The sequence below is a fragment of the Gopherus flavomarginatus genome, chromosome 2 (genome assembly GCF_025201925.1).
Source record: "Gopherus flavomarginatus isolate rGopFla2 chromosome 2, rGopFla2.mat.asm, whole genome shotgun sequence".
In the NCBI taxonomy this organism is placed as follows: Eukaryota; Metazoa; Chordata; order Testudines; family Testudinidae; genus Gopherus; species Gopherus flavomarginatus.
Window position 1 is genome coordinate 115038342 of NC_066618.1, and position 15388 is coordinate 115053729.

Consider the following 15388-nt stretch of genomic DNA (forward strand, 5'->3'; position numbering starts at 1 on the left):
TGGCTTATTTGGTTCAAAATAGCATGACTTTTCCTTTAGGAGACAAATGTGCATACTAATAAATGTGTATGTAGATTTTCACACCAAATCACGCAACCTGGCCCCAACATTACCAAAACCGAGATTTCTTACTGTACTGCAGAGAGTCCAGGGATTAGTTGTTGGGGGGCAAAATTCTCCATAGTAATACTACAGCACATCACACAGTTGAGACACTCTTTTTGAATAACTTCAGCATAGGGGAGTCAATACAAATTGACACTGGGCTACAGATAGTTCATAAGGGAAGAAATAAGAGTGTGTTGTAAAAAAGCAATCATTTTACACAGGTTTCTTCCCTATGCTTAGGATGGGGCATGGATGGGGAGATGGAGTGAAGGAACATTTACATTTTAAAAGAGTGGAAGTTCATACACTTTGTCAGAGCCCCAGCTTTCGGTATAGGCGGGATGTGCTATTTATTGCATACTGAGGCCCTGCACAACACTGGAGCTTGGTGCTGCACAAGAGAAAGCAGTAAACCTTGTTGCTGCCAGTGTTTCCAGTTTCTGGATTAGAGAATAAACTATCTGTTGCTTTGATAGTTGTGGCTGTCCTAGGGGACAGCACTCCTCCCCTTAATAGCATATGCCCCTGCTGATTCTTTGTGGATCACCATCTCTCTCGATATAGTTTTGAAGCCCATACATTTAGGGAGGAGTGGCTATATGTAGAACTGTCAGGGGAGACAGGTTTGGGGGGGTTCTAGCAGTGGAGAGGGATTGCACTTGTCACTGCACTAGATGAGAAGGTTTCATTAGATGGGAGGAGGCAAACAGGATAATTGGGGACGCAGAAGGGATGGGGAAGGGCTAGCATTAGGACCAGGCTGATGTACTCATCACTTGGGGCGGGGGGGAATTTGGCATAGGACCTGCAAACTAGGACAGCTATAGATATTTATTTCTGAAGAAGAAAAGCATATTCACTGAGTTACACAGTAACTTCATCGACTCTGCTTAATGCTTCATAAAATGCAACATATCTATGGTTCTTATTTGTTGTCTCTGTCTCAAGAGATGAGACCATGGCATAGGAGTGGGTTGTATGTCCTGCTTAGGAAACACTGAACAATCCAGGGAATATGGGTGTCTTACCAAGTTCATGGAGGCCATCCCAATAATTAGTGCATGCTAAAGCATTTGCAGCTACATGAAATATAGTTTAGTGCCAGACAAAAGCTGGGTTTTAGGAATATTCAGATCTAGGTTTCTGTTTTGGCCAATTAGAAATCCAGAGGTTGGATCCAGAATCTTAGTTCAGGTCTATCTCTTTTATTACATTTATTTAATAAACAAAATCAAAAATAATTCTGTGCATCTTCCAGTGTGTATTTCAACTAAAAAACTCAAGTGTTAGGTCAGACAGTGGTGGCATTTTTTGTCCATCTTCAGGGAGGTGGTCAGCAACAATAACACCAGAGAGATGGATGTCTCTGTAGGGATATGATTTTGCACCATTTTGTTACATTCTTATTTTTAATTAAATTGCAGTTACTGTTTTAGATGACCTCTCTAGAGCTGACTGCAAAGTGGAAGATTCATTTTTATATAGGAAAGGTAAAAACAAAGAAAAACTATTAAAACTGAATTGAAAATAAAGTGTCTACAAAGTATAACCAATTTTCATCAAATAAAACAACCCTATATGTAAAGAAACTAATTACTGTTTCCCAGGAGGGAAAAGAATTTTAACACAGACTTTGCAGGTATAGGTTTTTGAAAATAGATCATGCAGTTCAGTATTTGGAAAGTTACCATCCAGTGATTTAGAAACAGCTACAGAGTGGTGCTGCACCCTTGGGCTATAATTCTCTCTCAGCACCCTTATAAAGTTGCTCTGCATGGTGGAATGGGGGGGATTCTTCCAACCTATGTTGGTCAACAAGGAAAGAGAGAGGGAGTTCCATGCATAGGAAGCAGGAGGCTTGTTAGGAAGAAAGACAGTGAGGTTGGAAAGGAGAGGAAATGAGAACAAAGATGTAGTGAGGGTCAGTGCTGGGCAGAGATTTGAGGTGGAAGAAGATTGAATTTGAAATACAACTTAGGGAGGAAAGCTAGTCCTAGTGATATACTGTAAATAACAAATCAACAATATTAGCTTTTAGCATTTAGATTCTAAGGTCTCTCTTGTCTTTGATGGAATGCTTGATTTTCTGTTTTTATTCCCCATTTTTGTATGAATATAACAACATTCAGTTAAGAAAAAGTGACAATGTAACCCTTTTGCACTGAATATTTAGCTTTCCATTAAAGAGAGAAGGACTTTCAAAGGGTATTAAGAGATGTTATGTTTTCAATTTAACATGTGATCCTTCAAGAGACTTATCTTGTGCAGTCTTGTATCCTAGATGAGAAGTCTAATTAATATCTTGTTCCCAGCAACTGGAGTAACTTGTTGCCTAAACCTTAAAACATATTGTCAGCTTAGATGTTGGTGTGCTCCTAACAAATTTCTGCAGACAGATATTTTGACAAGAAAATGTGTTGCATTTTTTGCAGGTTACTGACAGATAGATTAGGTTCAGTCATTTAACCTGAACTTTCAGATCAGTAGCTAAGTATGATTGTGGTACATGTTAATATAGGAGTTTGAGGTTTATGTTTGTAAAGGACACAATTTTAATTGCAATTCATCCATAGACTTCTGCAAACAGCTGAAATTGTTTTCAAAGGAACTTTGTTGGAAAAACACTGAAGGGGACATGAAAGCAGATATATTACAAATATATCATATGGTTATTAACTGCCTTCATTTCCATGTTAAGAATTACAGATAAATATGATCCTAAAAGATACACTGTAGGGAGACTTTCAATTGATCTTAAAGGAACGATATGCCACTCTCAAAATGATACTATTTGCTGACCCAGGGTTCATAAAGGTTTTAAAGAACTTGAAATAATACTTAAAGATATTTTCAAATAAAACATGTCTTAAAGAGTATTATTTGATCTGAGAGCAGATCATCTACTTTGAAATACAAAATATTATTAAAGAATTCAAGTGATTGCAGTCAGCCTTTTTCAAGAAGAGGTTATACAGTTCTGTACTTAGTCACTAAGAGAGAGTAGCATATAAATTTTTGTGTGAAAAATGTTAAGCGTGAAATAAGAAAGAAGGAAAACACAGATTCCTGGTAATGACATTTGGTCAGCAATTCATAATTTTTGTAGATTTATGGAGGAAGAAAAAAGTGCTGAACCAAATCCTTAAGTGTTTGGCCTACATTTTCTCACTGATTTTTAGATAGAACTCCTACTTAAACTAATTAATACTCTAAGACAGGTCTGTCATCTTCATAAAGGGACCCTTATTATTCAGCTTTTATTCACTCCTTGCTCTGACCATACTCTTACTGAAGTCATTGACTGCTTGATCAGAATAAGGATTCAGTAGAAACAGAGTAAAGGCTTTAGGGTTTGATGAAACCCTGTGAAAAATAAATGGTAAATTTGGAAATTATAACCAACATGTATGTGGGATCTACTGATTTGTTTTACACATATATTTAAAAAAAACAATAAAAAATGCATGGTTTTAACATATGTGCCAAATTCCAGTGGTCAATCACATGCTGATTTCTGTTTAATTTCAGCCTTCTCCCTCCATTTGCTTAGAATGGCACAGACCTTTTTCCTTTACATGTCTGCAAGCCACCTAGCATGCTGTTAGTATGTCATGAATAATAAAAATAGTAAAATATATAGATGAGAGAAATGGCTACTGCAGGGTTCGGCAACCTTTCAGAAGCAGTGTGCCGAGTCTTCATTTATTCACTCTAATTTAAGGTTTCGCGTGCCAGTAATACATTTTAACATTTTTAGAAGACTTCTTTCTATAAGTCTATATAATATGTATGTAAATTAAATAAGGTTTTTAAAATGTTTAAGAAGCTCAATTTAAAATTAAATTAAAATGCAGAGCCCCCCCAGACTGGTGGCCAGGACCCGGCAGTGTGAGTGCCACTGAAAATCAGCTCACGTGCTGCCTTCGGCACTGGTGCCATAGGTTGCGTACCCCTGGGCTACTGTATTTTCCTGGCCCACAGATTCTCTCTTGTCCATTCGAAATAAATATAAACTCTAGTAGTCCTAGAGTAGGCTCCATGGATATGTATATGCTGCAGTAATTTAAATTTATAGTGGATTTTCTAACATTTTCCATTCTTAGGGCCAGACTGTGCCACTAAGGCATAGTACTGAGCACTGGGACGGTGTGAAGCGTCACCAACAAATGGGAGCTTTTCTCAGTGTGGCAGGCAGTTCCATTGGCTTATGTGGTGGGAAGGGACAAGACCATGCTTTGTCCTGCTCTGATTCAAAGTCTGAGAAGTAAAAATCTCAAATGTCTCAACAATAACGTGGTATTTATATCTTATGACATGATTCTGGATGCCAGCTCCACGGACATGATAGAGTTTGATAGAGAGAAGACATAACAGTTTTCAAGTACATGAAAGGTTGTTACAAGGAGGAGGGAAAAATTTGTTCTAAACCTCTGATGATAGGACAAGAAGCAATGGGCTTAAATTGCAGCAAGGGAGGTTTAGTTCAGACATTAGGAAAAACTTCCTAACTGTCAGGGAGGTTAAGCACTGGCATAAATTGCCCAGGGAGGTTGTGGAGTCTCCATCATTGGGGGTTTTTAAGAGAAGGTTGGACGAACACCTGTCAGGGATGGTTGATAATTCTTAGTCTTGCCTTGAGTGCAGGGGACTGGATTAAATGACGTCTCGAGGTCCCTTACAGTTCTATGATTCCATAAAAAGGCTACCTCATCAGAGGGGGCTCTTACCTTTCAGTAATTTGCTCTTTTAGTTGTAAAATACTCGCTGTATTTATAAGGAGATATTGTGCTTCATTCGCAAGAGAAAGCGAGACTGTTGTAGCCTGACCTAAAATCAATACAGCATTATAAAATGATTGTTGGAAACAATGACTATAATACTGGTAACTTCCCTCACCCCTTGCCCCAATGACTTTACCCTTTTTAAATAAAGAAATTATTCATTAGACTTCAGTAGCTAAGGAAAGATTCTATCCTATTAAGTTTAGAAGCATGAATCCTCTCAGACTCATAGGGATGCAACGTATTTTGGAATCGAGATAAGGCTGAGAAGACACCGTCCCCCATTTTTGTGGAATAATTCTATAATTGTAATCAATATATTTGGCTTTTCTAAACATTCTTCCTAATTTGTTCTGTTCAGGAAGGAATTTCAACATAAGGATATTTTCAGCATTAATAGATTTTTCATGTTTCTAATTGTCATAACATTTGCGGATGGAAAGGTGATGGGTTAACATAAGAACTTAGGCAGACTCATAAAGTTTCTCCACATGCAATAGATGGAGAAATAGCATAGCAGAGTATGAGCATATATGTACCCTTTGCTCCCTATTGGGTTTAATATCTCAAGACTTCCCCCACACCACTTCATTGAGGGGATTTTTCACTCAGCATAAAGTATGTGAGCCATGCTAATATTTTAATATGCTGAGCTGGAGTATCTATTTTCTAATAACCATGCCAAATTGATATACCTTTTTCATGTTTCTGATTTGCATTTCTTTTGAAGTCTGAACTCTGCCTGATCAGGCGACACTGGCGACCAAGTAATTCAGAGAACCATTCTGCTATTCTCTCTCCACAGTCATATGTTTGTACTCTATCAAGAGGGGGAAAAGAAGTGATTAGTATTAATTTAAGCAATAATCTGACTGCCAAAACCTTCATTTTCAAAACTAAGGACAGCTGGTGGAGATATTTAATCAGATATATGTTCTTCCGGTTTCAATCCAGAATGCAGCATCCATAATAACACTAATGAATGAAACAGCTGAGATGTGAAGTACTATTATGCACAAATATATTTCCCAAATTTGCTGGAATTCTGTCAATCTTGACTTCATTATTGATGAGACATAATTCAGTTTTATATAAAACTTACTGTGGGATAGAAAGTCTGTATAAGTATAAAAAATCATGACACTGACTCTGATACAGGAATCCATGTATGACAAACTAAAAATGACCCTTTTTTGCATCACAGTTCTTGCAAATACTTAAAAACATATGACTAGTAATGCTATTCTCTCTATGGCCCCAATCCTGTAAATATTTATGTACATGAATAATTTCATGCAAGTATTCAGTCTGACCATGTCTATGAAACCTAGATAGCTCTCTAACATGAGTAGTCTCATAATGTGTATAATATTACTCACATACATGTATGGAGGATTGGGGCCCTGGATTAGGATTTTCCAAACACCTGAGCTTTTGAAAGCAACAAAGTCTATCTAGAACTATGCATCTCTTTGCCATCCCCCCAGCTGTTACACAAGAGTTACAGAAACCTCATCCTTCTGATGAATCTGGACTAAATGTATTTGTCTAATGATGACTTCAAATCCATCGATATCAATCAGTGTTCTCAAGCGTTTTCATAGCACAAACTACATCATAGTACTGTCCTTCCCATTCACTGTCAAACAGCTTCCCTGTGGAAACAGCAGCAATTGCATACATGGAAAAATAATGTTAGGACAATATTTAATCACAGTCTCTTTTAATGCAATATTACTGATGGAAATACGGAGGACAGCAAGCACCAAAAGCGAACAGTTAGTTTTCTGTGGACCATTATATGGAAGCGTCTGTTCTAAATGAATGCAGGACATCTTCTTCGACACGCTGTACATACGCATTTAAAAAGGGGTCAAAACTGGACAAAAACATGTAAGGGATAGGTTGATTAATTATTATCATTGTTGTTTGTATTACATAGGTGTTATAATAATACGAATAAGAAAACTAAATAATAATAAATAATAGAAAGAAACAATTAGGGGAGCCTTGCAACATTATGTTGTAAATTGTTCAAATAAAAGGCTTCTTAATCCCAGTATTTTAGCCAAGAAAGGTGTTTTAAAGGAGTCTGAACATTTTTGGTTTTGTAACTCAGTGGCACAATCTGCCTTTACTCTTGTCCTCTTGAGCCAGACAGTAAGAATTTTTTAAATGATACATCAGTTAGAGTGTTGCCCACTGCCTCATTCAATCCATGTTCTTAGTACATAAACTAACAGCAATTGAAACTAGATGGTAGCTTGAGAAGTTGCTCCTATCAAATGGATCCTTTAGTACTAATTCCATTGTGGTATTCTTCAGGGTTGGTGGGCAGATTTTCTCCTTCACCTGGAGTTCTGATAATTAACCATAGAATGGCTTCTGGATTCTCTCTCACAAGCCAAAAAGGCCATGGAGACACCCTGCTAACCATTAATGCCCTCATGACTATGGGGAGAATTATTGGAAGGAGGAATGCACTGTGTTTTTGGTCCTCTGGTCAGCTTGCTGCTGCTTCTACCTAGAAGGAAGGTTTTGAATGCAGATGATTACTTTGTGAAATAAAAAAATAGTTCACCACAGCAAAAGATGCTAAGTTCTGAGGTTGAGCATGGAGGCAGTTTGTCTTTGTAAAAGATATGCAGGTTCAAATGAGTGATATTGATGTAATGCCAATATAAGTGAGATCAGAAGCAGGACTCAGATCTCTCTTCAGTTGTTGTCTGGAATTTTGAAGAACAAACTGAAAGAAAAGATTTTAACCAAAACAGGTCAAAATTATTGAGCCATCAATATTAATTCTCTTCCTTGTTCTTCCCATTTTCCAGATACACAATTTGCTTGAATTCTGATTTTACTACAACTTCCAAGCTATGGCCTAATTATATCCCACTTCCCCATACCCCATAATGGGGTACTTTTTGCTGTTTTCTGTACACATCAAAGTCAGCTGACTGCTTTGCTATAATTAAGTGTCTGTCACAGACCTGTGAAAAAAATTCTCACTATTTGTGAAAACTGTGAAAAATCATGTTAATGAGGGTGTAACATTTGTAATGTTTGCTTGAATATTTCATGTTTTCTGATGTCTTAAGACAGAGAAATGTGAAGGTAAAAATGTCTTTCATCTTAGCACATGGCCTGTGACTCATTTCTCTCTTCACAAGCACACACAGTTGTTATTTAAACCAGTAAGCAGCTATGTCATACGTACAGTAAATTCTTGTCATGACTTCTTTCCTGATTCACAGTGAATGCAAGCAATTCCTTAGATTTTCAAACTCATTTGAAAAGATCCTCAAAAGGGCAGTAATAACTTCTGTATCTTCAACAGTGACAGGGAGAAAGACGCTAAGGCCAACATGCAGGGCTGATGCAGTATGGTGGGGTATGGAGAGTTTGTTTATACAAATTCTTTTCCCCACTCAAACTCCTCCTGCCCACAGAGTAACTAAGAGCCCCTTTCCTGATCTGTGCTTTATATGGTCTGTTGGGGCTTGCATTCTTCTTACTATGGCATAAACATGTCTCAAAATTTGGCCCTCTTTTATTAGATAGCTAAAGTATTTTATACCACACAGTGGCTGAGATGAAAAGCTACAGCTATATTGTATTATAGTATTTCATCGAAGGTCACGGTGTAGTTTCTGCATTCTGAGTCTGCTTGGTCTCAAATTGCTTTCCCATATTGTCTAAATATTTTCAGAGTGAAGCCCATTGTCTCTTCAAGGTCCCTGTCAAAGTCCTTCTGCTGTAGTTCAGTTCCATTCATTTTGTTCGTGTATTTATTTTGCTTGACTATTACTTTACATTTGTCAACATTACATTTCATTTGGCGCATGTCAGCCAATTTATAAAGCGGGCCCTAATTCTTTCAAATTTTACCTGCTGTGTGCTTTGTGTTCACTACTCATCCAACTATTGTGTCATCAACAAATTTAGCTTCAGTACTTTACAGCTGGTCCCTCCAGATAGGCAATTTATAGACTGAAAAACACGGACAGCCAAAGTCTGGATATTGATCCCAGTGGGATGCCACTTACATTCCCCCACAACAAGCTGAATTCACCTTGTTTTGCTTTTTAACCTGTTCTTTGTCTTTTGCTACCATTTATGCTTTCCTTGGCTTTCTTGGTTTGTACTCAGCTCGTGTAGACATACCTGTGCAAGCTCTGCTCAAGTTAGTGCACTAAAAATAGCAGCGTAGCCAGGACAGAATGGGCGACAGCTCAGGCTAGCAGCCAGAATACATATTGAGGGGGTCTGAGCAGATAGGTGGATAGTCTGAGCTGTTGTCTGTGCTACCCTGGCTATGCTGTTATTTTTAGTGCACTAGCTCGAGCAGAACTAGCTCAGATTCATCTATGCAAACTGAGAATCACACTTCCCAGCTCAAATTTAGACATACTCAAGGAACAACTTCTGGTGACTGTTCAATAGATTTGGGCCACATGTTTTTCCCCAGCTATATCAGCATAAATCCAGATTAACTCCACTGAAGTTAATTTACACTGGTATAATTGAAAGCAGAATTTGGCTAGGAGAGTCTGTACTCATGTAAAGTTTCTATTGATTTCAAGGGTTTCTTCTGAGTTGGAACTATGGCCAATCACTCACCCCAGAACTCCCCATCTGTGGGGAGATGTGGGATGTGAGGTGACAACAGTTAGAACATAAGAATGGACACACTGGGTCATACCAATTGTCCATCTAGCCCAGTATCCTGTCTTCCAACAGTGGCCAATGCCAGGTTCTTCAAGGGAATGAACAGACCAGGCAAGCATCGAGTGATCCATCCCCTGTCATCAACTCCCAGCTTTGCTGCAGGAATATGGTGCCAATCTCAATGTATGAGATACACAAGGAATAACGTTACTAAAATTACTGAAATTATATATCAGAAGCAGGAAGCCTGGTAAGACTGATATTGCAACAATGCATCCAGTTCTGGTGGATATAGAAAAGAGCCACAAAAATGACTTGAGGAGGAAATGCCGTACAGTGAGAAATTGAAAAAGATCAGTCTGTTTAGTTTATAAAAATGTAGATTGAGTGGTGACTTTATTACAGTACGTAAGTACCTTCAGAGAGTACTAAAGGGCTCTTTAATCTAGCAGAGTAAGGCATAACAGGAACCAATGTCTGACAGCTAAAATCAGATAAATTCAAAGGAGAAATGAAGCACACATTTTTAATAGTGAGGTGATTAATCACAGGAACACACTACCAAGGGAAGGGGTGCATTCTCCATCTTCAAGTCTACAGATGGAGACTGGATGCCTTTCTGGAAGATATGCTTTAGTCAAACACAAGTTATTTGGCTTAATACAGGGTAACTGTTTGAAATGCCACAGCTTGCGATACACACAGGACAGACTAGATCTAAATTCCTTAAATTCTGTGACTCTCTGAATCTATGGAAGATCCCAATGAAGCCCATGGGTGCTGTTAGCATTTGGCACCTTTGAAAATCAGGCTACCTTCATTTAGCAGGTTTAGTAGGTCTTTATCTGTAGTTTTTTCATATTGTGCTTATCACCATAACAGGGATAGTGTCACAACACTCATGTGCATTGAGGAAACCGAGGCATGAAGAGGTTAAAGTGACTTGCCCAAAGCACAAGATGTCCAGCAGAGGTGGGACCAGAACTCAGATCTTCATTCAGAGTCTAGAGACTTTACCACAGGGCCATCTGGCCTCTCTGTTAACCACTGTGAAACAGGTCTTAAGATATGGTCAATTATCATCATTTAGTCTTCTTGGATTGCTGAGTAAACTGGGTGCAAGCACACAATATGAATTTTAATAAGCCTAAATGGAAAGGTATACATCTAGGAATAAAGAATATAGGCCATACTTCCAGGATGAGAGACGGTATCCTTGGAAAAAGTGACTCCGAAAAAGATTTGGGATCATGGTGGATAATCAGCTAAGCATGAGCTGCCAGTGCAACACTATGGCCAAACAGGCTAATGCACTCCTTGGTTGCATAAAAAGGAGACTGTCGAGTAGGAGCGGAGAAGTTATTTTACCTCTGTATTTGGCACTGGTGCAACTGCTGCTAGAATACTGTGCCCAGAATACTGTGTCCACATTGAAGAAGGCTCTTGATAAATTGGAGAGGGTTCAGAAAAGAGCCACAAGAATAAATACAGGATTAGAAAACATGGCTTATAGTGACAAACTCAAACAGCTCAATTTGTTTAGTTTAATGAAGAGAAGGTTAAGGAGTGACCTGATCACAGTTTATAAATACCTACATGGGGGAGAAATTATTGATAATAGAATCTTTAAGCTATACAAATGTATAACCAATTCAACGGCTGGAAATTGAAGCTAGACAAATTCATACAGGAAATAAGGTGTAAATTTTTAACAGTGAGTATAATTAACCTTTAGAACAATTTACCAAGGGTCATGGTGGATGCTCCATCACCCACCATTTTTAAATCAAGATGGATGTTTTTCTAAAAGATCTGCTCTAGGAATTATTTTGGGGAAGTTCTATGGCCTGTGTTACTCAAGAGGTCAGACTGGCTGATCACAATTGTCCCTTCTGGCCTTAGAATCTAGAAACGTCTTGGATTTTGTTGCCCTCCTTATTTGTTTAATTGAGCTACTTTTTAACATGCATTTCTTTCTCTCTGTCATTTCCAGTATTACCCCCTTATTCCCTTCGGCTACCATTCACTCATTCTGCTTTTTCTGTTACCCGTATCTTTTACCTGATAGCCCCAATTGACTCTGTATTCTTGTTTGGCTCCTTCCCTGCTTTGCCATTTCCACTGCAGGCGTTTGTCTCCCTGAGAAATTTGAGCAGCCTCTCATGAAAATTTCCCTTTTCAGACAGTAAAAAAAAAAAATGCAGCCAATGTCATTGAGATAGGCAGGCTACGATGGTGTTACTGCAAAAGAAATGTAGAGCGAGAAAGGCAATCATGGATATTTTAAAAGCAGGATCTATTAGAGATGGACTGACCTCAGGAAAGATAAGAATGAGTCAACACAAAGGGAAATGGGGCGGACGGTTAGAACAAATGACTTTTGGGTGGTTTCCACTAACCAGAAATTTGCTGGGAAAAATATCCTGCCAAAGAAAAGTCCTTTTTTATTACTTTAATTTAGTGGAGGATACTTTCCTAATACAAAAGGCAGAAAAGCAAAAACGTGTGTATTGTACATGATATAGATATAACTTATGCATTCCATTTAGACTATTCACTAAAGCCAATATCATGATACATTAATTAAAACGTAGGAGAAATTGAAGTGAATTGGCCATAAACCAACTGAATCTAGAAACACCAGGCAAACAAACCAAACTGTTAAACTACAACATAGGGCAAAAACCTCCCTGCTGCTGTGGGGTGTGGACTAGGGGGAGAAGAGGGGGAAAGGAGCCTCTTCTCTCCTTAGCAGCAGTGGGGTAGGATTCCAATCTGGCACGCAAGAGGTTGCCAACTGGAGGACATGCTAACTACCATCATGGCCCCATAGGAGGGCGGTTAGGTCCCATGGGAAGCAAGTGCTAGAGGGGGTAGAGAAAATAAACTTGTATCAAAGAAAGTATCTGAAAAGTCTTGGAATTCCTGAAGAGCTCAGGGCCTGCAGGAAGGGTTACTGTGGATCCAGTCTTTAAAGAAGGAAGTATAGTAATTGTGGTACGTACATGTCTGACCTCTAGGCTGGACTTCAGTACTCTGAAAAATATCTGAAAACATAAAAAATAATCCTACCAGGGAAAAACTAAGAGAGGAAGCAAATAACTGCCTGTGAAGCACAAGTTACTCAGGTCACTTTTATCAAATGGCTCCTTTGGACATATCAACAGACTTGGTGGGTAAGTGGAATGCAGTAGATAATGAACATGGATGTCTGCAAGTTATTCAGTGCAGAACTACTCAGAAAACTTACTGATGTTGAGAAATATTTGTTTTATGGATAGTCATACCACATGTTGGATAAACACTTGGCTCACAGATAGGAAACAGAGTTGTTACTTAATAGCAGAGTTATATCTTATTGAAAGACAATGCATCAAACGGTGTACTGCAGACAGTTGGTGCTAATGTTATTCAACATATTCACGAATAACTTTTCAAAGAAGTATAACTGAATACTGAGCAACATTTGTGGTCGAAATAAGCTTAGGAGTTGTTGTGAATATGGGAAATTTATTTTAAAAAATCAGCTGGGTCTAGAAAATTTGAGACAATGCAATGTGAAATGGGAAAAGTTACTAACATCAGCACAGGTGAGTAATTTAACAGAAACCGACGAAGTGGGTTTAACATGCATCCGACAAAGTGGATATTTACCCACGAAAGCTCATACTCCAAAATGTCTCAGTCTATAAGGTGCCATAGGACTCTTTGCTGCTTTAACAGAAACTGAATATCAAGCTGGGGCAGCCACATAGCATGTGAAAGTGTACAGGATACTTGCAGATTTTTCTTATTGATGGTTTTCTGAGGGCAAACCAGACAAAGATCTTTCCTAACTTATTGGCTGCAAAAACTGCTAAACCCGATTTTTTTTATTTATTTTATCAGATCTGCTTTGTATGCTAAATTTTCCACACAATTTTCTAATCCACTCTGCTGTTTGTTTCATTACGTCATTGAGCTTTTTTCTCTTTCTTCTTGTTTTATTTAGTTTACACTAATATCTTCTGGACTCTCACAAAACCCTTGAAACTGCATTCCAATTATGGTCATCCTGAGCTATCTCTACAAAAGGTCATCATCCTAGAACTTTCTAGTGTATCTGTTCTCACTCACCTGTGTGCACAAACTTTGCTCTGACCAATCTGAATTTCTCTTCCAGTGTTTTCTTCTAGAGGCACAGATATGGGGTCCATTCCTTTATGGATCAAGAACAAATTATAAGTAGTAAGTATTTGTGCGGAATCATATGTTATGAATAAAGTACATATTCCCTGGCTGTTTAGGATCATAGCAGTCACATAAATTCTGCTCACTTTTTGACCAAGTTATATTCTCTGCCTGCAGGTGGCTCCAAATGATAATGCAAGAACAAAGGCTTTGGATGACCTTGGTACCAAAACCACATTAACTAATATACAATTTCAGCTTTTAGTAACTTTATTCCCTGTGTATCTCTTACATTGAGATTGGCACAAAATTTCTGCAGCAATCATGGCTGTTGTTGAAAGGACAGGCTTATCATAGATCTACTATCCCTAGTAAATCAGGATATGCGAATAATCACTCTAAGAGAGAGACAGAGAGAGAGAATCGAAATAAACATTTTAAAAAGAGAAATATGTTCAAAAATGAAATATATCTCACCAACTACTTAGCTGTGTAAAGATCAGGGGCATATATAATCTTTGAATTTAAACAGTATAATAAAGCTCAATGGGCTAAAAGGACATGCTGTATTGATTTATGAAACATAAAAAACCTGTACAGCACTGCTCTTTGTTAATTGAAAACAATAATCTTAAATGGCCAACAAAGCATTTTACTATCATGCTGCAGTGAACCCTAATGCTCACCATATACACTTCTACATAAAGCAGAAAAGACTCTGATTTCATGTACACTTGCTTTACACATCAATGTACTTTGATTTACTCCTGATTTAGGCCAGTGCAAATAAAAGGGGAATTAGTTCCCCTTAAGTCTATGATATGACAAAAATGGATTTGTTTGTTTTTATTTTTAAGAGTAAGGAAGTTTAACTCAGATTCACCATGCCACAATTCTGTTCCACATACATGATTTCAAAAGAGAAAGGTTTATGGTACTTGTTAACGTCAGTATTATCCCAAACTTGACTGACTGGTGGTATTGCTTTAGCACAGAACTATAAAGATGATAAGAGAACATAAGCGCTGCCATGCTGGGTCAGACCATGGTCCATCTTGCCCAGTATCCTGTTTCCTGTACCAGTGATTCAGGGGGAGTGCACAGAACAGAAAAATTAAGGAGTGATTCTCCCTTCCCCCTTCTTTCACTATAAACTTTTGGTAGTCAAAGGTTTAGGGTCATCCCGAGCATGGAGTTGCGTCCTGGACAATCTTGGTTAATAGCCATTGATGGACGTATCCTTCACTAATGTATCTAGTTCTTTTTTGAACCTTGTTATACTTTTGGACATCACAATATCCCATGGCAATAAGTACCACAGATTTGTTGTGTGAAATGTAATTCCTCTTGTTTGTATTAAACCTGCTGCCTATTAATTAAGATGGGAGAAGAAAAGCTGGACCCACTTGGAAAACAAAACATGTAAGCAACAAATCAGTTTAACCCAGTTGCAATAATCCAGGTAAAAACTGACAAATATTACTATCTTGTGAGTATAACAAACACCCTCGTATGATTATTCCACCTACATCCCCCATGGAAAAATATCAGTGTCATTCACTTGGAAGAGAAGAAAATGAGAAAGGTTTGAACTTTTTTTGTTTAACTGTAATCATTTATAAAAACAATTCTTAACAGAGAGCATACATGCAAGTTCCTCA

At 38.1% G+C, this 15388-nt stretch overlaps 1 protein-coding gene across 4 annotated transcripts in view; it reads right to left on the reverse strand.

The window, feature by feature from the left end:
• The window catches only part of MOCOS (molybdenum cofactor sulfurase), a 394972-nt gene that overhangs the window by 39493 nt on the left and 340091 nt on the right, over positions 1–15388 (reverse strand). For all 4 annotated transcript variants that reach the window (XM_050937684.1, XM_050937687.1, XM_050937685.1 and 1 more), the window contains 3 exons: positions 13674–13755; positions 5585–5709; positions 4836–4935 (listed from right to left, as the gene is read on the reverse strand). In XM_050937684.1, the coding sequence (XP_050793641.1) occupies positions 4836–4935; positions 5585–5709; positions 13674–13755 (307 nt within the window). The remainder of the gene's footprint in view (positions 1–4835; positions 4936–5584; positions 5710–13673; positions 13756–15388) is intronic.